At 38.1% G+C, this 22996-nt stretch overlaps 3 protein-coding genes and 1 long non-coding RNA gene across 4 annotated transcripts; all 4 read right to left on the bottom strand.

The window, feature by feature from the left end:
* Window positions 1-2671: 2671 nt before the first annotated feature.
* LOC145215173 (uncharacterized) lies at window positions 2672-4363 on the bottom strand. The gene is made up of 3 exons (XR_013857220.1): window positions 4123-4363; window positions 3899-3996; window positions 2672-2844 (listed from the first exon to the last, which is right to left on the bottom strand). It is a non-coding gene; the product is annotated as an uncharacterized LOC145215173 (long non-coding RNA).
* A 572-nt stretch (window positions 4364-4935) lies between these two features.
* LOC145215170 (fibrinogen gamma chain-like) lies at window positions 4936-7491 on the bottom strand. Its single transcript, XM_080083828.1, is given in 4 exon segments — window positions 4936-6941; window positions 6998-7138; window positions 7393-7445; window positions 7448-7491. Coding segments are annotated over 4 exon segments (357 nt in total). The 5' UTR covers window positions 7475-7491; the 3' UTR covers window positions 4936-6805.
* Window positions 7492-13747: 6256 nt separating this feature from the next.
* On the bottom strand, window positions 13748-19940 carry LOC145215166 (uncharacterized). The gene is made up of 11 exons (XM_080083823.1): window positions 19812-19940; window positions 19341-19496; window positions 19086-19211; window positions 18162-18314; window positions 17713-17802; window positions 17238-17354; window positions 17030-17106; window positions 16879-16975; window positions 16704-16800; window positions 15133-15273; window positions 13748-15075 (listed from the first exon to the last, which is right to left on the bottom strand). The coding sequence occupies exons 1-11, from the start codon at window positions 19903-19905 to the stop codon at window positions 14931-14933; spliced, it is 1293 nt and encodes a 430-aa protein (XP_079939949.1). The 5' UTR covers window positions 19906-19940; the 3' UTR covers window positions 13748-14930.
* A 789-nt stretch (window positions 19941-20729) lies between these two features.
* LOC145213211 (ficolin-1-A-like) lies at window positions 20730-22770 on the bottom strand. The gene is made up of 5 exons (XM_080081442.1): window positions 22693-22770; window positions 22534-22630; window positions 21933-22029; window positions 21350-21520; window positions 20730-20904 (listed from the first exon to the last, which is right to left on the bottom strand). Exons 1-5 carry the CDS (start codon window positions 22768-22770, stop codon window positions 20730-20732), a joined length of 618 nt encoding a protein of 205 aa, XP_079937568.1.
* Window positions 22771-22996: the final 226 nt, after the last annotated feature.

Raw genomic sequence — 22996 nt, 5'->3', positions numbered from 1 at the left:
TTAAGGTTAATTGGTCTTTAAGTAATGAGGTTATCCCTGATTCAAACCATTTGTCAACCGTTTGTGTAGCCTTGGTAATATAGGCTAAAATGCTATTTGATACTTGGGCGCATATGCCTCACTAGAAAAACCATATTTACTGTCTTTTACATTGTTGTTCTTCTGCAGCATATGGCAAAACGTATAAAAATGTTTTACCATCGAAAGAAAACCAGTTGGTGTTGGTCGTATTTGTGCCGTTGTACGCCTTTGCCTTCATCGCGTAGATGACAACCCTGGGCTTTTAGGGTCGGGCTCGGACCGGGTTCGGGCCGGGTTTGGGCTAAAGTTTCTTCAACGACATGGGCTTGATCGGGCCTGACTTTCACAATTTTTAGCCATAAATTTAACGGGCTAAGTAGCCAGTTGCTGGATCTGACCGAACAGGCCAAAAGTGCCTTGTTTTAAGAACGATTGTCTATAGTAAAAGCATAAAGCCAATAAATGATAAGCTGCAGACTTTGCACACTGTTTCAACATATACGGTCTTATCAGTGCAGCTGGTGACGAGAGATCGGCCGCATTGGCTAGTGTAGCCATTCAACTGCACACCAGTTTGTTGGTAGTAACAGGGTAAAAACCCATGCTTCACCTAGTCTGTGCGGTGCCACAACTGGGTATACAGCACAGATGAAATTGGCTCACAATGGCCAAGCAATTGCTTGGGAACCAAAGTAAAGTGGGCTCAGAGTCACAGTATCAATGAAAAAGCATAGAGCCAATAGACATTAAGCTGCAGACAGTGCACACGGTTTCGACCTATAAGGTATCATCAATGCAGCTGGTGACTATAGGTCGAAACAGTGTGCACTGTCTGCAGCTTATTGTCTGCAGCTCATTGTCTATTGTGTTTGTTGTCTTTTTCTTTTCTGAGGCTTGTATAGGCCTGTCAATCGAACTTTCGCATCTAAATGGGCTTCTCAAAAACGATTCGGGTTCAGGCCGGGTTTCGGGCTTGTACTTACAAGTTCGGTCCGGGTTCGGGCTCCAATTTTAGGCCCGTTTACAATTCTGAACAGACCAGCCGAGAGCAATCAAGCTTGTACACATTAGCCTTGTTTGTCAAAAAAATTTGCCACACCTACATCTTCGTACAGTTTTAATATTGCACGAACCTGAAATCGTTCCTCGCTTTTTCGCAGCAGCGCAGACAGAGCTGTTAGTAAAATATTTTCCACTCGTGTACGTGTAGGAAGCACCGGTGCATTTTGCCGGACAGTAGACATGGGTGATCGGTAAATCGCAGTCGCCAGTTGTTTTGCATGTCACTAACACAATTTTAAGGTAAAAAAACACTATGTCAGTTTAACATATTCTTACTTGAAAATGTGTAAAAGTATTTGCCCGCAGAGCAGGTTTGGGTTTGAACGCCATTTCTTTGTTTTCCGTACAAATGAGCTCCTTGGCCCGAATTGCAAAAAACCTGAACAATTCCACCGGAATCTAAAGTAATGTTCTTTTACATGGTGCTTCTTAAAATACGACAACAGGCATATAGTTTTACGCACTATCAATCTGTTGGTCGTGCATTGCTGCAAGACATATCGGGCCGCTTGTGTAGATGTAGACCCCATTTCCACACAACGACGGATTTTTTTCCCAGCAGTTAGCCGGGCAAATCACGCTCGTGATCGAGTGCTTCAAGTCGGCAAACCGAGTCTTGCACGTAATTGTACAAAACATACAAAAAAGTCAGAAAGTACGTATATCTGCCAAGTTTAGTTTTTCAAGCAATTTTACAGGTGATTATTTATGTAACATCGTAAATCACTCAACCGTAACTTCGTCACATCTTATATGGTGTGATTGCACCACAATGCCAGAATCCCCTATGACGTAACAATACCATTGTAGTTTATTTCTCTATGCTGTGCTTTGGCCATTTAGTATTTGAGTTTTGTTTGAACCACGTGTAGTTCGTTAGTTGCTGACTTGAATTTGCAGCCGTTAGATAAAGTAATGAAAGTGACTAATTATAATTTGTTTGTCATTAATAGATGGTAATGCTTTATAAACTTAAAAACTCTGACGAAAAGGAATAATGTTGCCTTTGCAAGGTAAGCTTGATTTGTATTTCAGTTGCCCGATTTGCCGTACATTTGAATTATCGATTTTCATCTGTGTAGAACGCTTTCTGACGATATCAAACTGTGTTTATCTTTGATACCCTGGTCCAAAACTCTGGTAAGCTTTATTTCTGCCGGCTTAAAATTAATTTCTGTTTCCCATTTTTGAGTGAATGTTCTCTTTGCAGAAAACCGTGGCGTGTCGTGTCTACCGTGAACGTGACGCGATTACCGTGTCGTATTGAACCGTGTCGACGTGTAAAATAAATTCACGCGTTTCCAGAAATTGGACTTCTCTAGTGTGACGCCAGCGCGGTACCAGGCGCGCAAATTCCCGACGTTACAATTTAATTTTTTTTGCTGTTGCAGATTGTGGCCAAAACGTGATACGTTAGTTTGTAACCGGTTGTGTGTTATTTGGTTCGTTTAAATACTGTTTTATGATTAGCTTCGTCGCTGGCTCAAACGTACAGGTGATAGAAAACCAATTATCATCCAGCATTTTTGAAATTTAGACAACATCGAGTGCAAAATGAGATTTTTTGCGGTTATATATATTCACATACTTTAAGATAAAATCTAAAGTTTATTTGTCTGATTTGCAGGATTGTATTCGGTGGAGATGCCATCGAAACAAACCGTCCAGATAAACACAATCGCCGCGTACACATTCAAGCAGGATGAACGATGCATGATCAGAAGATACCTTGTTTGGGAGGAGAAAGTAGACCGTGTTTACCTTCGTAACAAACAACACGTTTTTACCAAGCTGCCGCGTTGCGTTAAATAATACAAAAAAACGGAAAACTGTAATCCTTGCGAATGAAAACCTACAACTTCTACTAAATAACAAGGCAACGTCTAAAAATAACCTTGTGTTATCGATTCTCTTGGTTACAGATTGATTGAAAGTAATATTCTAAAATTTGTTTGAAATGATAGAGGGATTTTGTCTTAAAAGACAGCACCTCCAACAGACGTAACCCTAACCTTCATGTTTTACGTTTATAACAAATACCACCTTTCATCAATCGAAAACTTTATAGTTGGGTGTGGTTAGCAGCGACAATTCAATGCAATTACCCAATCCATTCACACATGCTGCATATAACATGCAACATCTGTTATGCAAACATCTTGTAACATGCGCATGATGATATAGGCCACTAAAAGAGGTTGTTCCTTTTTTCCTAGGTCATTTGAACAAGTGTGGTTTTTGAAGGCAATCCACGGAGTTCTAAAAGTTTAATAGTTTTTGTCGAAAATCTGTAGTAATTTACAAGTTGTAACTTGTTGTTTTGTGTTTCTTTTTTTGTACCCACTCCCAGTTGTCCCAGATAATAATCACAAAATATTGTTTGTCTTTAAAGCGGAAATATAACATCCTTCATATTTACAGGACTCAATTGCTCACACCTTAATTCAGGTTGAACATTTAAAACCTGTATTATTTTGTCATCAAACGTAATCTTTTCTTGCTTGATTACAACTAGTTTTTGCGGGATTGGAGATGGCTGTGTCAGATAATGCACAAAGCATGTTTTAGCTGTCTCCTGATTTCGTGCAACCCCACACCACAAATCCGCCAACGGACGCCACCACCCGGTCTATAAGTTGAATATCATGGGCGCTGTAGTTTGTTAAAACGTCGTGCTAAGAACAAAAACTACGGGGTAGAAAGGACAGATCTCTTTTCATCTAATTTTACTTTCCAAAAGTCAGAAAATGAGTCACAGACCAGTGAAAATCTAGTAGAGAATCCAAAATTAACACTATTGTACTGGGCGGCGAACCTTGATATTATCTTGTCAATGCTTCAGGTTGCACTCCATAGAACAACTTCGATTGCACGGTGCACAAGTATGGGTCAAGAGTCCTTGTTTGGGCGTGTCTGAAAATTTTAGAAGCTTTTTTGTGACATAAATGGGGTTTTAGTATCATTTTTACTTAAGTGCACAATGTTAGAAAGCAAAAAATAGCAACCACACAATCTTTTAGTTGAGCGAGTAATACTTACATATTGGACAATGGTTTCAGCACGTTGATTAGTCGCCTTGCAAAATCGAGCGAAGTGCTTCCTCCCACAACACTTTAAACACGCTTTCCCCGGGCAGGGAACGCTCTGACGTTTTGTTGCCACGCGCAGAATCTGCAAACTCCAGGTGCCGTTGGTTGATTGCCTCGTGGTTGAAATTGCTTCATCCACAATGCACATTTTAAAAGCTATATTAAGGGTTATAGGCTATCATCTTCATTTAAAACCTTTTACAAGAAACGGACAGTATATGCACTTTTGTAAATGATAAAAAATGTTTGTTTCATTTATATGTATAGGTATGTCTGCTTTTAGCTTAAACTTCTTTTCCCAGTAAACATTGGAAAAGCTGATGGAACATATTATGTATTATATGCATGCAAATATTAAATTAACTTATTATGAGTGAGGCACAACAGTCACCAAAACCTACACTGTTTCACAGACAGTAATGACAGTATTAAACCTCTCTTTAATTTCTCAAACAAGCCTCTATCTTTTCTATTTCGCAAGGATGTAAATAAGTTTAAATGTTAAAAACTTTGTTATTCCAAAATGTGGAGCTACATTGAAAAGCTTTCAAACAAACAACGAATCCACCAAAAAACTTGAACCAGTTTTGTAAGTCCTCTCCATTGCATGGTTTAAGGCGGTAAAATACTTTATGTTTCTTTTTTTGCTTCTGACACTTTACAACAAATGCCACAACAAACAAACTATCCAACCCTTCAAAAGATCACCTGCAGTGAATGCCATGCTTAACACGCTGTACGCTGATATACGATCAAGTGATGTAATAACCCAGGAGCGACACCTTACGACCAAATTAAACATCATTTCGGCAAATAAATGCATACATAGTAGGCTAAAATGAGATAATTTGAACGTTTAATGATCACAAATATACAAAAAGAGGCCCAGACAAAGTGGCAAAAGATAATTCTCTAAGTTACAATTTGCGTTGCGTATAAGCCTAAATAGTACAAACGTACATCATAAAAAATGCAAACTTACATCATAGCGACTTTATGTAATTGTCACATAATCATGGGCGTCCGCATAGTATGTCATTTTAGGATTGCAAGAATGAGTAAGGGAGTCAGATGATTTTGGTTCTCAAAAACCGTTTCCTGAACGTCGATGTGACGATAGTATTGCCCTCCACTGTGTTTTTTCCTGCGGACGCTCATGCACATGATGATTATAAAACTGCATTTTGTCATTTTATCAGTTCTCAGTTCAGTTAAACTTCCGTCTTAACCAAGCACGATTTTACTCAACAAACATTACAAATGTTCTTGTATAAGTGAGACTATAGTTTCACGAATCGGTTAAATCCCTGTGTTTAAAGGGCGTTTCGGAACTGTAAGCACGTTCATAATGAAAACAAGGCACACTGCACACTACATGCATGGATTTTTTTGTTGGGTTAGATTCCCCAGAGCGTATTCATAAATGATGAACTGGGATGTACTTTAAGCAAATCAAATATACGTTTCTATCAATGGAGTTTTTCGGTTGCGAATATATTACCGTAAAATATCATTCGTCGAGCTGATTGAATCCCTATATTTTTCTTGCGGTAATTATGTTGATTGTCAGGCTGTGCTAAAACCCAACTTTAACAGCTTGTAAACAGATAAATTACAATCACCGTGTTTTAAAACAAAAAAAGCAACATTTGTGAACGGTAAGCACATCCCCATGCACAACGATAAAATGACACAATAAAAAATGTTTTATGTTCATTTCATGAAAGACTTTAATCCAACCAGTGTATATATAGGCAGAAACACAGCCGAAATTTCCAAACTGGCATTTTAGGACAAACAATCAACAAAAGCTACATATTTTTTTCTCAAAATGATAGTTTACACCAGAGTTGTAAATCGAGACGGGCTTTTCAGGTTGGATTCATACGTTTGTTAACAAACAAACCGGAAAGGCTCTGATTTTTTGTATTCTACATTTGCGTTTAAAATGTGGACTTGTTTTTCAAATCGGGATCACACAGCAAAGATGCAGCGCAGGATCCGCTTGGTAATTACAGATGCAGTAATGTGCATTTTGTTTTGAGCTCAAGAACATTTTAAACATATTTACAAGTTCGTATTGTGTAAAAAGGCATCAACAGAACTTTCTCATGAAGAGTCAGGAACTTTGTTAAATGATAATTGAAATATTTTGATTTTTATAAATTGATTATGTAAAACCATTGACCAAAAAAATGATAAGCTGCAAAAGTGTGCACTGTCTGCAGCTTGACTTGATTATGATTTAATAAATAATTTGCCGTCATATATTCGATTTGAAATTAGTGTGTAAGTTCCAACTGCAACAACACAATACATTCTCGCTCGTTTGGGATCAACAGCGTAATATAGTCCTTTTTTAAGCACGACCGTGTGACTTTTGCCTATTAGTGCTTTAGGATCAACAGACACACAAATATTACGCGTTTACACATAGAATTGTGGTGGGCATTTGCATTTGAGGAGACCTTTTTTATTTTTATTTTTTTTGCTAGTCATGTAAGACTGCAGATGTTGCGCTGTTTAATTTAGGTTTTTACTGTTTTTGACTGGTACGTTGAGAAAAAAGAAATGTTAGGTTAAACAAAAAGCTAACAAAAAAATATAGGCTGTTATCAAACATTTTGATCGTGTCAATCGCATTTTATGCTTATTGCCGCAACGTCAAAATATAATGTGTCCCAACGCGCTCGGGGAATCCGATTCAGGTTGGCATTAGAGCAGGTGTGGTACCACCATCCACCTCCTTCTTCCACCGCACATTTGTTACTGTAAATAACAAAAATCACACAGCTGAAATTTAATGCAAACATCAGCATTCTTACGCCCAAAGGTCGTTGTCCCTGTCGTAAGTGGAGAACTGCATCCCGTTGTGAGAATACATCCGATCAACAAGAGTTGATGACGTCATATAGCCGGAAACGCTTAGTCTGTAGTTGTCGCTTTCCGGTCCAATTTGAAAAATACTGCAAAAAAAGTCAAACTGATTCGAAACGCTTTTAATACTTTTGATAAAGTTTTTCACAAATTTCGACACTGCAAATAGTTCAACCTTCTTATCGCCTATTGAATAGGTAGCAAATACGTTTTAAACTTTTATTTACAAACAACTTTTGGCAAGTATGGTGTTGTAGGTGTTAGCTTAGTTATCCGCGTTAACAATCTTTCCAAATATTATCTAAAGAAGAGAAGCTTTATGGAGTTAGTTTTATTTGTTCACCTGTATTCGGCAAATTTCCCTTCCTCGCCGGGGTTTGTCAAATCAAATCGAATCGAACGCGGCAGGATTTTGATTGGGTCATCGCGTGAATTTTTTCCAAACCTACGTATGCAAAAGCATGAGTTGAAATAAGATTTCTTTTTAATTCAAAACTTGATGAAAATCTTGTGAAAAACTTTTTCTTGTTTATGTGAAAACTGTATTTGTGTACTTTTACTGTTGGTAGCGGTAAGAATTTTTCAAAATTAAACAGGTTTGGGGAGTATTTAGAAAAATATTCAGGTAATACAGTGAAGTATTATGGCTCAAACATTCGATTTAGTAATATCCTCTTTAGTGTTGAAACCTATCGGCTCGTGATTGTGGCAGTTTTCGTAACTGGAAACATTTATTTCAAAAAAATAAAAATACAATTGATTTAAACACAACAAAATCCATAACGAACCTAGCCAAAATTCCCCGGGCGGTTTTCCAAACCCAGTTTTGTAAGGTTCCCAGGCTCTTAAAAAGCTAACACTTCCGTCAAAGCGAGTTTGAATCGTCTAAAATACAACCGTTAGCTAGAGGAAATTTAAAGTATAGTGATGATAACTCACAGCCCATCCTTGTGAACAGAGACTCTTTAATTTTTCGGCAAGTAGAGATTCTTGGCTTCCCGGGGCACAATGCAATTCTGTCAAAAAGAATAATTTGTAATTACTAAATAGGTGCAACAAAACATTTGTGCCCGAATACAAATGTCTTTCTGGTTTTAAACTAATCTCAGGATCACAAACAAATGTATGCACAGTGAAATTTCCTATTGTCTAATTTATTGCGAAATACTGCGTAAGAACCAAGAACCGAGTGCGCACGAGGTAATTTATGAAATTTATGATTTATATTTATGAAATCGACTTACCGGTCTCACAGTTCCTTCCAGTGTACTTTTCTGGACACAAGCAGCCATAATCAGCGAACAAGTCGACGCATGTGCCGTTATTTGCACACGGGTTCACGTAGGAGCAAACGTCAAAATCTAAAACAGCAAAACATAAATGTGCAACCTAAGGGTCGACGGTCAAGTGGGTTCCGGGAGTCCTTTTCATGTTAATATTGCATTATAAGTTGGTGCTAGTGAGGTAAACTAAAATGCTAATTAATGCTTGGAGCATTTGCGTCACCAGTAAAACCATATTTACAGTCTTTAACATTTTCGTTGTCTACAGCATAGTGCAAAACGTTAAAAAATGTTTTACCATCGAACGAAAACCAGTCGGTGTTGGTCGTGTTTGTGCCGTTGTACGCCTTTGCCTTCATCGCATAGATAACAACCTTGCCACCAGCGTCTGTAAAAACAAATGAAACAACCTTCATAATACTGAAACACGTTTTCTCAAGCTAATTACAGATCCACATTTTTATTGTGCTAAAAAAATCGTGATGAGACAACCTAATATTCCTAAAAATGTTTTTCGCAAGTGAAATACAAATCCACACAGTTTTAGTATCAAGTCGTAGAAGCGACAAACAGATCAGCCAAGAGCAATCAAGCTTGCAGGCATTCGCTTTTGCTTGAAAATAAAAACTTTTGCCGAACCAACATCTTCGTACAGTTTTAACATTTCACGAACCTGAAATCGTTCCTCGCTTTTTTGCAGCAGCGCAGACAGAGCTGTTGGTGAAATATTTTCCACTCTTGTACGTGTACGAAGCACCGGTGCATTTTGCCGGACAGTATACATGGGTAATCGCTAATTCACTGTCGCCAGTTGTTTTGCAAGTCACTAACACAATTTTAAGGTAATAAAACACTATGTCTGTTTAACAAATTCTTACTTGAAAATGTGTAAGAGTATTTGCCCGCAGAGCAGGTTTGAGATTGAACGCCATTTCTTTGTTGTCCGTACAAATGAGCTCCTTGGCCCGGATTGCGAAAAACCTGAACAAGTCCCCCGAAATCTAGAGCAATATTCATTTATATGATGCTTCTTATAAAACGACAACAGGCATTTGGTTTCACTCACTGTCAATCTGTTGGTCGTGCATTGCTGCGAGACATATCGGGCCGCTTGTGTAGACCCCATTTCCACACAACGACGGATTTTCTTCCCAGCAGTTAGCAGGGCAAATCACGCTCGTGATTGAGTGCTTCAAGTCAGAAAACTGTGTCTTGCACGTCACTTAAGCAATACTTCTAGTTAAAATTCGTTGTACATTTTTGTGTGTGGGTCATGTTAGGCGCAATGCATCCGTCCAAGAAATTATATTAATCAATAAAAATTATACAAAAAGGCCAAAATATGTGATATACCTTCGCGATGAAACTCTTAGCGGTACTTCAAACCAGCAGTATAATTGCAATTATTTTACTGGAACGTTAAACCGTTTTCCTTTAATTTACACCCGATTATAAACAATGCAAATATAGAACAATACAGTTAAGTCATCATTTGGTAATATCATTGCGTTACCTGACTGTCCCAATAAAACCGTGATGATGTCAAATAATAGAATCAGCACCAAGCCACTAGCTTTCGGTGAATTCATTCCCGTCCAAGTGAAGTTCTTAACAGTTGTTTATCTCTTTTATCTAGTCTGGTCAAGAGTAACACAAACCAAATGCAAACATTAGCCTCAATTTTTGGCTGGAATACTTTAAAACAAAAACAGATTAGTACTAAGAACGCTAATTCTACATTGGTTAATTGTAAACATCTAATGGAAACATGTGACATCTTCACGAAATTGACCCAAACTGGCTTTATATTTACACGCTCTTACCCTTCAACAGACTATTTATGGTTTACCCTTCAACAAAAACGACAGTCAAATTCATGCTAACAGCAAAGTAAGTGTTGATGTCAAATAAATTCTTCGTGATGTTGTTGTATCAACTACATTCTGTGTTTATTGGTTAATATAAAATACGCTGAAATATAAACTGACTAAATGAAGCTTTTAGGTTTAATCTGCTTTTCTGAGGCGGCTGAACTAATCCATGCTTATTAGAAACTCAAGCAAATAAAGCCCGATTATCGAAACCATACAAACGATGTCTAAAATATGTGACCCGCCAAAGGAAGCAAGCCAACGGAAGTGCGCAGTTAAATCGTGCTGTATACATGTGTCCGGTGTGAAAATTAGACGATTCACTGCACGATGTGATACTTAACGCTAGATCACGTAAGTTTTCTTGATGACAAGATGAGATTCTCATGTGTTTGTTACACTGGCATTCAAGTACCCTTCGTCGCATGTCATTATCCAAAAAACGATTTACGTCTGTTGCATCACACTGGGGTTTAAATGTTACAATGCATCTTGGTTTGAAGCCTATGAAGAACGATTTTAAACAAGTTTTAACCAAAAAAATTTAAAACGTCCAACCGTTTTTTTAATTTGTGATTTATCTCGTTGTGCGCGAATTAGGAACCCTGGAAACGCTTTGCAGACCCCTAGGGATCCGCGGAACCTCGGTCGAGAACCACTGTTAATAAAGTGCTTTGATCGGTATTTCCCGGGATTTCCCGGGATTTTTTTTACCCCGGGATTAGGATATTGATCTAAAAAGTTCATTTCGAGCTCATTTAAAAATAAAACATGGTGGCGGACTGTGCGTTGCGATTCCCGCACATTTTCACAAGTTGAAGTACATTTAATGAAGATACAATTATTCCTTCCAAACTGAAACTAGCAATTTTGTTTTTGTGTGGGTGCGCGAACGAACGTGCCATGTACCGCAATTTTCACATCGTTATTTTACTATCTATTTAGTTTACCGCGTTACTTGACAAGTTGAAGCTGTATGCTGCAGCTGCCACACGTTGTCGCAATGCTATTCCAATTCCCGGGTGTCAGTAAAACTAATCCCGGATTCAGGAAAAATTTTAAATCCCAGGAATTGGAGCCTAACTTATAACACTTATCGGGTTGCGTCTTTGTTCAATTGAAGAAAACCTTGCATTAACCAGTATTTCTCACCATTTTTTTTCGTTTGCGCAAGGCATTGCGACAACGTGTAACAGCTGCGACATAACTGACTATAAACAAGCTTTCGGGTTTAATTTGCTTTTCTTAAGGCGGCTAAACTATTTGCTCATCATTAGAAATTCAAACAAGTGAAGCGCGATTATCGAAACCACACAAACGATGTATAAATTATGCGACCCAACGTGGCTTGTAAACGTGGGGCGTTTCTTGAGAAGGTACGCTAGTTTATACAGTTGCGAGCCAAAGGAAGTGCTCAGTTAAAGCGTGATGTTACATGTGTCCGGTGTGAAGATTAGACGATTCACTGCACGATGCAATGTTTACGTGCTTGTTATGATAAGATGATTTGTTGTCGTGTGGTTTGTTACACTAGCATGCAAGTACGCATCGTCCCATGTCATTATCCATAATACGATTGGAATGTCTTGAAACAAGTAGGTTTTAATTTGGGAACTATTTAGAAAGTGCTGAGTTTAGGATTTCCAGGGATTTTTACCCGGGATTAGGATGTTGAGCTGAAAACTTCATTTCGAGCTGTTTTAAAATAAAACATGGTCTCGGACTGTGCGTTGCGATTGCCGCATATTTTTCTCCGGGATTTCTAACCCTAAAATCCCCATACAACAAATCCGTCTATAGACACCAAATCACAATCTATATCAGGGGTTGGCAACCCCTGGCTAGACGTGATTTTTGTTTGCACGCCAAACGATTTGCTTGTTCATAGAGAAGTACTCATATCTTTTTTCATCTAGTTTCATTTTCCCAAAGTTCTACAACGAGTCTCAAATCATTTTAGCATGGTAAGTTTACTAATTATTTACCTTTAATATCAATAAACAAGAGTTTGCCAAAATTCAATTCTTTTGAAGCTTCTATGGCAGGGGTCACCAACCATTTTATGCCGAGGGCTACTTTAATATCATCAAAGAGCTCGAGGGCTACCAGTTGAAAACATATTTAAAATATTATAAAGCATATACAAAAGCTAGCAAGTATTTGTAAACAAGTGCCTATATTTGAAGATTTGTAGCGCGTATAATCATTGGCCTGCTCACAAAACCAGGGTTTTATGTGATCCCTACGATACAACATTTTCTCATTTACTAATAAAAGTCAATTGACATGATGGTCGCCCAACTTTGTAGTAATTGGCTGTGGTTAGAAGTTTAGAACATTAACAGAATCAACATAAGACGCAGCATGTTTTAGCAAACCACAAATGCACCTTGCTAGTTAAGAACTAGTCCAACGGGCGACTTAAAAGGGGCCAACGGGCGACAGAGTGCCCGCGGGCATAGAGTTGGTGACCCCTGTTCTACGGTAACTTAAGTTTTCCTAAAACGTGGAATGAAGTAATACGTGGTTCGGTATTCAAGTGGTAAAAAGTTTTACTCAAAAAATTACTTGGCGGTGGCACGATATTACTTATTTGGGCGTCCTTAAAGTTTTTGAAAGCTTTTTACCCTACATTGTCATCCGTAATATCAATGTTCTAGTTTGTGTGATAGACTACTTGATGTTACTTGTTGGGTTGCACGCCAAATTTGATTGATTTGTCCAGTCGTACACCATAGTACTATAGTACAGTGAGCTTAACTGAATTGCAACAAATTCGTTCACATGCAGTAATCGTTCTATTGAAACAGTACAAATATATTAGATTGGTTTGTGTGACTGGGCCACTGACTTTGTTATCCAACGGAGCGCAACGATAATTCTTTAGGTTTAATTTAGGTTGAGTAAAATTCCAGAATAGAGTTCTGATATTTGCAAAATGCATACTCGCGTAATATCGACTTAATGAATTTGTCACATGATAGCAAGAAAATTGCATTTCGCCATCGTCACATTTTCAGTTCTAGACTTATCTTTTAGTGCGTATTTTCACAATTTGAAATCTCATGCTTTCTACCATTCCTATACCGTTAACATCACGTTTCACGCTTCATATTCTTCTGTGTTTAAGAAACACAATAACCCAACCTAACCTAATCAATCTCCATGAATCAATTTACCTTATTTTCTATACAGAAAACAGTTAAATGCACTTAGCCAATGGGTCAAGCTAATATACATAAATATCCCCCTAGTTAGCTATAGTTGCTATATATACCTGAAATGCGTTCCGGGTCCAGACTTGTACTTTCGAGTTGGGTTCGAATTTTGCAATTCTGATCCGAACACAAGTTTACTTACGTCTTAACCAAGCACGACTTTACTCAACAAACACTACAGATGTTCTTTTTTAATTGAGACTTTAGTTCCATGAACCGGCCTTATTTCAACCCTTTGTTTAAGGAGCGTTTTGGAACTGTATCTGCACGTTCATAATGAAAACAAGGCACACTACATTGTTGTATTTTTGGGTTGGGTCAGATTCCCCACATCGTATTCATAAATGATGACCTGGAATGGACTGCAAAATGAGCAAATCGAATGTACGTTTCTGTCAATTGAGTTTTGCGGTTACGTATATATTACCGTGAAACTATCATTTGTCGAGCTGATTCCATCCCTTTATTTTCCTTGTGGTAATTATGTTAGTTGTCGACTTGTGATAAAACCCAATTTTAACAGCTTGTAAACGGAGAAATTGCAATCACCGTGTTTTAAAAGAAAAGAGCAATATTTGTGAACGGTAAGTACATCACCACATGCACAACGATAAAATGACACAATAAAAAAGTTTTATGTTCTTTACATGAAAGACTTTCATCCATGAGTTGATATAGTGACACAGCAAAAGTTGCAAAGCTGACATTTTAAGAAAAGCAATCGACAAAATCCACACCGGTTTTTATTAAAATGATAGTTTACACCAGAGTTGTAAAGGGACAGAACAGGTTTAGGCTTACGTTTGTTGATAAACCAGCCGGATAAGGGCCTGAATTTTTATTATTCTACATTTGCGCTTAAAATGTGGACTTATTTGCAAATCTGGATCACACTGCGAAGATAAAGCGCAGGATCCACTTGATAATTGAAGATGCAGCAATGTGCATTTTGTTTTAAGCTCAAGAACATTTAAAACATATTTACAAGTTCGTATTTTGTAAAAAGGCATCAACAGCGTAATGGACCTTTCTTAAAAAAGTCAGGCTGGAACATTACGAAATGATAATTTAAATATTCTGATATATATAAATTGATTAAGATTTAATAAACAATTCGCAATGAGATGTTCGATTTGAAATTAGTGTGTACAGCAAAATGAAACAGAAATTCACATATCATACATAAACACAATAAATACTCGCTCGTTTGGGAGCAACAGCGTAATAAAGTTTTTTTTTAAGCACGATCTTGTGACTTTTGTCTATTAGTGCTTTAGGATCAACAGACACAAAAATATTACGCGTTTACACATAGAATTGAGAAATGGCATTTGCATCTGAGAAGACCTTTTAACTTGTGTTTTTCGCTAATCATTTTAGCGTAATGATAGTTCGTTGTTCAGTTTAGGTTTTAACTGTTTTTGTCCGATACGTTAAGAAAAAATAAACGTTCCGTTAAAAGCTAACAAGAGTAACAAAATCAGGCTGATGTCAAACATTTAAACCGTGTTAATCGCACTTTATGCTTATTGCAGCAACGTCAAACTTTGATGGGTTCCAATAGGCCTGGGGAATCCGATTCAGGTTCGCACGAATGCACTCGCTGTACCACCATCCAGCACCACCACCAACACCACCAAGCGCACAACTGCCACTGGAAATAACAAAAAATAACTCAGCTGAAATTTAATGCAAACATCAGTATTCTTACGAATAAAGGTCGTTGTCCCTGTCATACGTGGAGAACTGCATCCCGTTATGATAATCCATCAAATCAGGACGAGTTGATGACGTCATATAGCCAGATATGATCATTCTGTAGTTTTCGCTTTCCGAACCGATTTCGAAAAACCTGCAAAAAAGTTAAACTCTGGAGTGGTAAGGCCTTCAAAACGTCTGTGGCGAAAATGTTTCACATGTCAGCCGCTGTAAATTTTCTTGTTGATTTGTTTGTAACTTATGACACGTTTTTTTTATCTGTTTATGCTATTTGGTGTAAATGTCGCACTTGCGTTTTATATATTTCACTTATGCAAATGACTTTTCACTTATGTTCACCTTTAAATGTATTTCTTACATGTTATATTTTTGAAGTCATCTTTTCTTATTTTTGACCTAATCCCTTATTTCCACCTAAAGCTGTTTTCATTTGGTTTATTTTTATTTGTTAAAGTTGCATGTTTTTTCCACGCACGATTGTCGCTCCCGGATGTACCGGGCAACCTTGTAAAAATGTGTAAGCCGGTGATTAATCAACGGTGATGTTAATGGACGGCCAGTCTTCTTGTGGGCGTCTAGTGTACGGTCGTTTTCTTGACGTTGTTTTTACATGCCGCGGTAGTTTTCAGGTAAAGAGACCTGATTTGTTTACGTTGGTGTGACGTTGTACGTGACATAACTAATAATATAATAAACTGTGAGACGCCCTTTTAGCAAAAGCAGTGTTAGGTGTATCCGGCTTTCGCGGTGAACCGTTATTGTTGGGTTCTGGACCGTTTACTGAATGGGGGAGACAGTCTCGGGGAATAGATCAGATTGGTAGGGCTTATAAGACTAAAACAAGTCGCTAACAGACAGTGCACACTGTTTCGACCTACAAGGTATCATCAGTGCCGCTGGTGACTAGAGAACGGCCGCATTGGCTAGTGTAGCCATTCAACGGCACCCCAGTTTGCTGGGAGTAACGGGGTAAAAACCCATGCCTCACCTATAGTCACTGCGATGCCACCACTGGGCACTGTCTGTAGCTTATCACTTAATGGCTCGATGCTTTTACATTGATACTGTGACACTGAGCCGACTTCACTTTGGTTCTCAAGCAGTTGCTTGGCCATTGTGAGCCAGTTTTCTCTGGGGTGTATGCCCAGTTGTGGCATCGCACAGACTAGGTGAGGCATGGGTTTTTGCCCTGTTACTCTCAGCAAACTGGAGTGCCGTTGAATGGCTACACTATAGTCTATAGAGAGACCTGAGACCTTATAGGTCGAAACAATGTGCATTATCTGCAGCTTATCATTTATTGGCACGATGCTTTTACATAAATTCGGTAACACTTCTGATATTCTTTTTTACAAATTTTGACACTGCAAATAATTAAACTTTCTATTCTCCCATTAAATAATTGGCCAACACGTTTCGAACTTTTGGTCACAAATAGTCCGAAATTGTGATATTGCAACTATTTTATCCACGATTTAACTTACCTTAGGTAACTGCGTTAACTATATGTACAAACATTCCTTAGAGAAGAGAAGCTTTATGGGGTTAGTTATATTTGTTCACCTGTATTCGGCAAATGTCTCTTCTTCGCCGATGTTTGTCAAATCGAATCGAACTCGGCAGGATTTTAATTGGGTCATTGCGTGGATTTTATCCAAACCTACGTATGCAGAAGCATGTGATAAACGAGATTTTTTTAATTTAAAAACTTGAAAATCTTGTGTATGTGAAAACCAACCTAGCCAAAATTCCCCAGACGGATTTCCGAATCCAGTCTTGTAATCTTCCCAGGGTCTTTTAAAGTTAACCCTTCCATCAAAGCGCGTTTGAATCGTCTAAAATACAATCGTTAGTGTAATGAAATGTAAAGTGGAATGTTGATAACTCACAGTCCATCCTTGTGAACAGAGACTCTCCAGTTTTTCGGCAAGTGCAGATTCTTGACTTCCCGGGGAACAAGGCAATTCTGCCGAAAAGAATAAAATATAACAAATCAATGCATTGCGCAGTAAATTTTTCATTTGTTCAATTCATTGCGTTAATACTTTGTAAGAATCAAGAATTGCGTACGAGGTATACTGCATAAAATGTACTTACCGGTCTCACAGTTCCTTCCAGTGTGCTTTTCAGGACACATGCAGCCATAATCAGCGAGCAAGTCGACGCATGTGCCGTTATTTCCACACGGGTTAACGTAGGAGCACACATCGAAATCTAAAACAGTAAAATCGTTACGCAGGATGCTGGGCTACTTGCATTCTCACTGAATACTTTCGGTATTAAAAAATTCAAATTCAGGTCAAGTTGACAAAGGTAAATTGTTATTAAAAAAATTATTGTGTAAATTTGAACTTTACCACTTCCAGAAACTTGACGAGAACAATTGATCAAACCAGAGTCGGTTATTTTAAACGGTTTACGAGTTATTACGTAATTATTTTTTTAAACAGTAATTAAGCCTATCCTATTAGCAGCCATACCATTACCAGTAAGTTGGAAAGAAACATTGTGTAGGACAGAGCCTTATATTAAATTCTACGCTAATAACCATCCACAATAATCCTAAATTTACCATCGAACGAAAACCAATCGTTGTTTGTTGTATTTGTGCCGTTGTACGCCTTTGCCTTCATCGCGTAGATGACAACCTTGCCACCAGCGTCTGTAAAAAACAAACTCTTTTGTAAACGGTGCCTAATTTTGGTACAACAACATGTTTAAGCAATCTACAACAAAAAAATTGGGATCGTCAAAAAACCACATGTTTCCAAAGTAAATTTAGAATCGAAATAACAACGTCGTACATGGTCCAAGATAGAACGTTTTCTGTAGTTTACAATTTATTCTAATTTGGAAACGATATTTTAATTGAATGCATGTTCCGTTGTTGTACCAGGTAGCATTGCTGATAAACACGTCTGCGCGACGGAAGCACGCTTGAAGACACACGGGTTCTCTGTTTGGATAACAACGTATTGATGTGTTTACAGTAATGTATCAACCTTTTGACTTTCCACAAACCTGAAATCGTTCCTCGCTTTTTCGCAGCAGCGCAGACAGAGCTGTTGGTGAAATATTTTCCACTCCTGTAGGTGTAGGAAGCACCCTTGCATTCCGCCGGACAGTAGACATGAGTAATCGGTAATTCGCAGTCGCCAGTTGTTTTGCATGTCACTGCAGAAAACAATAACAATGATCGGTTGATTTGTTTGTGAAACCGTCAATCATTTATGCAATGAGAAAAACACCACACAAACGGTATCTACAAACAACTCGGACACAGGATTTACTAGCAGGGGCAAAACTTATGATTTTGCATCAATTCCGGGCCACAAACCACAAATTGAAATATATTTTACACGTCACACTGATTTTTGAAGTGGTTGTAGTTTATGGGTCCCAAAGGCCAAACCAGTTAGGTGAGTCGTTCAATTCGAGACAAATATAAAACAGTGTGTCGCGTTGAAGCTAACAAAACGAATTTTGGCGACAGGCCGTTTATTTCAGAGGACACAAAGACTTGGGACAGAAATTTTCATCTGTAAACAATTTTGAACGGAACTTATCAGCCAGAATTGGCTTGTGCTACAGATTACAGATCTGATGCTTCATAAAGCTAAACAAACTGGCTGTCTAGCAAAAGGAAAGAAATTTTTTCGCAAGCGACTAATATTTCCACGTTCACCTATTTTCATCTAATGTGATCGTATACGCCTTCGGCCATGCTCTATACAACGGGAGAGGTGGGGGTAAATCAGTTCAAGATAAGAAACTTTGTTTTAACAAAACTCTCGTCTACACAACTACACAAATACGATGTCAGATATCGTTGAAACGACACAAGAGAAATCAAACCCCAATGAACTAACCAGGGGAACAAAGTTTTTGAACCGACTAAATCTCGGCTTCAAATCTATTTATATGACTTTAAGAAAAAGCGCTTACTTGAAAACGTGTAGCCGTATTGTCCCTTTGCACATGTTTGACTTTTCACACCTTGGCTCTTTTTGCCGTATCGAGACCCACTTTTTCCTGTTGGGCTGCGATAAATCGTCACAACTCCACCATCATCTAAAATACACAAGTTTAACTAATGGTCGTCGGGTGAGTTTGAAAGTCAGATACTTCACCATCGATATAATCAAATAAAACAAGACGTTTGCGTTCATTTACTTTGTTTGCACATATTGTTCAACTCACTGTCAATCCGTTGATCGTGCATTGCTGCAAGACATATCGGGCCGCTTGTGTAGACCCCATTTCCACACAACGATGGATTTTCCTCCCAGCAGTTGGCAGGACAAATCACGCTCGTGATCGAATGCTTCAAGTCGGCAAACCGAGTCTTGCACGTAACTACACAATAAAAGACATATATAATCGCCCCTAAATCGTGTTTCGAAGGTTAACGTTTACCACGTTTTTTCGCTTATAGGTTTTTGTTATTGCAGCTTGGGCTGAAAGTCGAATGCAACTTTTTTCCAATATTTTTTAAATTTTGTTTGTGGAATTCTTTAATACTGTGATTTTAAACGGTCATTCATAGTTTTAATATAAGTCCTAGCGCCAAATTGCTTTGACGAAAAAAAAATATACCCATATTTCAAATTGCTCGAGTCAAGTTGCCTCAAATTGCTGAACTTATAGTAGCAATTATAGTTTTAGTCTTACTTGCAGGATTGTATTCGGTGGAGATCCCATCGAAGAAAACCGTCCAGATAAACACAATCGCCGCGTACACATTCAAGCAGGATGAACGATACATGATCAGAAAATACCTTGTTTCGGAAAAATTATGAACCTTGTTTTACCTTCAAACAAAAGAAAACACGAAATAGTACTACGTTTCCCGCTAACATTCTGGCCCGGTTGATAACATCACTCAAAATTAGGTCACTCAACTAATTAGCAAGAATATAAGCTTCAAATCCAATAGGGTTATGCCGTCTTAAAGTCAGTAATTTTACAGAGGAGTTATAAGCCAAAAAGCTACATTCCGCTGTTGTTTCAACCAGCCTTGCCAGTAAACTGGATGTAAATCAATAATTTTACTTTTAAGCGATTGTAAATGACTTAAATTGACCGCAGTAAATGATTTATACTTTATGTGTTTATCATTGTATGCTTTCCGCTTATACCAAACCAACTTTTCTTTGTCAATTGATTTCGATTTTTAACCACACACATGTTAAATTAATTTGGGCGTGGTTAGCAGGGACATATTCAGCACAACCCAATTCGTTCAGACATCCTGCTTACAACACGCCACTTCTGTAATACAAACATCTTGTCACATGCTGTTAATGATATAGCCGGCTAAAAGAGATTGTTCCTTTTTTCCCAGGTGCGTTTTTTATTATCAACACATTACGGCAATGCTAGCCTGAAAGGTAATCTGTGATCCATTATGCATGTTAAAATATAGTCACTCGAAACGTCGTCCTTTCAACACACGAAATCTGCAAAAAAATGCCACTTTGCTATGCGATGACTTTTCAATTAAATGTGACAGGTGTATTTGTACAAAGGCATCGCAGAACATATTGTTGATCGAAACAAAAAACAACACAATGTACAGCAAGCTAATCTTTAGTCACACCGGACTTCCATGGAAACAGCGCTGAACGCCTTTTTGTTTGAAACAGGACCGCCTGCATACCACTTAATGTAAGGCCACGTGTTGCCCCACAGAGCATTGAGGTTCGTCCAGTCGCACTGACCGTACCACCAGCCTCCACCCCGGCTGATGGCACAATTGACCCTTCTGTTAGGTGAAAACATTGGCATGGTTAGATATCAGTAAGTTTAATAGTAGGTGACACGGGTGTATCTTCCTCAAAAAAATAGCGGCGAGCAAAACTTAGATACTAGAAAAGTGTGACGATCAAGGGAATTGGAATAAAACAAACAGATGGTAAAGGCAACACTTAAAAGAGGCAACACCCCCTTCTGTAATTGCTTAAATAGAATAGACCTAACCAACCTTAATGATTCAGCATCCCCGCACCCCCTAGGAACAGTTCTCGCACCCCTTGGGGGTGCGTGCACCCCAGGTTAAGAACCCCTGTCTTAAGTCTTACGACTTCACTGAAAACTTGTCTCTATCCTGTTGCTATCCCTTGCATTGAAACCCTACGACATGCTTACTTTGTCAATAATCATCTGAATTGGATTACCACTTCAGGTTGCATCAACCAAACAACACTCACCCGATATCGTTGTCATTGTCGTAAGTGCTAAATTGCATTCCGTTGTGATGTCCATTCGGATATAAATTAACCCTGTTTGTATGAAACATCGCATCGGGAGCAGTGGATGACGTTACATACCCCGAAATGTTCAAACGGTAATTGTCGGTCTCCGAACCAATCCGAAAATTGCTGCAAAAATTTCACTACTGCTTAATATGTGTTGCAAACAAGTTCATACAGACCGGAAAAACAAAACACACAGCACATCACAATTAGACAAATCTCCCAAGCATATCTCTATGCAACAATGTATAGGGTAAAATTATAGCCTGCTGTGGCGTTGTAAGCACCTGTCGTAGTTTTTAATTTCCCTGTGACTTGTCTTATACAAAAGTGCTTCGGTGACTAGCTTGATTCAATAAAACGCCTTATGTTTGCTTGATGTAATGTGACAATTGCTTTTTAATGACGATTTCTGTCAAATAATTCAACGATACTTTATACTTCATGTTACACACTATAAATATAAAAGAATTAAGCCTGTTGTTACAATCTTTTCTAAAAAAGAATTTGGAACAAAAATTATGGGTATTGATTTTACTTGTATGTTGCTTGCACAAGCTTGGACGCATAATCAGTCAAGTTAAATCTAATTCGGCAAGGTTTTGTCTTAGTCACTCGGTGGATCGCTTCTAATCCTGCACACAAAAAAGTATTGGTTACCTGTACCGCACTCTATTGGCAAAATCAATCTTTTTGATCTTTTGCTGGTGATTTGCGAATATCTTTGGCATGTTGTCAGCTATGTTTAGTATGATGGACAGACAAAATTTCTAGTTTTATTTGAACCAACCAGGTTTTAAAGCAGTTGGGATTGCACACCCCCTATCACAAATGTGATTCATAGGTAATTGTCTTATCGCCACTGTAAATTAAATCAAATACAGACAGACACTTCAATGTGAAAAAAAAAACATTTTTTGTACTTGGGCCCTGCAAACGGTTGGTCTTGTTGCTGTTGTTGTCGCGATGTTTCAAATGTTGTCGCGATGTTTCAAATGTTTCGCTATTCTTTCAAATACCATACCAAGCCAGATTCGTGTTGTTGCTGTTATTGTTCGTGTTGGTGTTGTTGATTCGTGTTGTTGTTGTTGTTTTTGTTGTTGTTGTTGTTGTTGTCGCGATTTGTTCAAATAACCTACCGAGCCAAAACTCATTGGGCGTAGATCCAAATCCCTGTTTGTACTCTGTCCATGTTTTATTAAAATCCACTTGCCCTGTGGCACGTCGCTGTATTACCTGAGTCAAAACAATATTACCCAATTGAAATTGACAGATGGGATTTTTCAAATTACACTTACCAGCCAACCTTGGACACACAACAATGATTTTCCTCCGGCGTTATAAGTTCCACTATAATTTCCATCCCAGCATTTCATTTCTTGAAGGTAAAATATCAAATAAGCTTTTTCTAGTTATTTTGGTGATGTCAATTTTTGGCAATATATAAAACAATAAATTTAGTGAAATTATAAATTTAAAACAATAATTTAAGTCAAAAAAGTGAAACTTTTAAAGGTATTTAGTTGTAACAAATTGGGAAAAACTGAGCAGAAGAAATAAAAAACAACTTTTTCGAGCAAAATCTAAGTTTAATCAAAACAT

Source organism: Phallusia mammillata, chromosome 2 (genome assembly GCF_965637545.1).
Source record: "Phallusia mammillata chromosome 2, kaPhaMamm4.hap1.1, whole genome shotgun sequence".
In the NCBI taxonomy this organism is placed as follows: domain Eukaryota; kingdom Metazoa; phylum Chordata; class Ascidiacea; order Phlebobranchia; family Ascidiidae; genus Phallusia; species Phallusia mammillata.
This window is presented reverse-complemented; position numbering and strand designations above follow the sequence as displayed.

Excerpts from the sequence above, each read along its gene's own strand:
- LOC145215166 (XM_080083823.1), bottom strand. The coding sequence starts at position 19,905 with ATGTATCGTTCATCCTGCTTGAATGTGTACGCGGCGATTGTGTTTATC. Across the intron at positions 19,212-19,340 it reads GCACGATCAACGGATTGACA|ATGATGGTGGAGTTGTGACG; the intron begins GTGAGTTGAACA and ends TGTGTATTTTAG. Across the intron at positions 15,076-15,132 it reads AGGGACAACGACCTTTATTC|TGGCAGTTGTGCGCTTGGTG; the intron begins GTAAGAATACTG and ends TGTTATTTCCAG.
- LOC145213211 (XM_080081442.1), bottom strand. The coding sequence starts at position 22,770 with ATGAAATGCTGGGATGGAAATTATAGTGGAACTTATAACGCCGGAGGA. Across the intron at positions 22,631-22,692 it reads TGTGTGTCCAAGGTTGGCTG|GTAATACAGCGACGTGCCAC; the intron begins GTAAGTGTAATT and ends GTTTTGACTCAG. Across the intron at positions 21,521-21,932 it reads CTTGTGCAAGCAACATACAA|CAATTTTCGGATTGGTTCGG; the intron begins GTAAAATCAATA and ends AAATTTTTGCAG.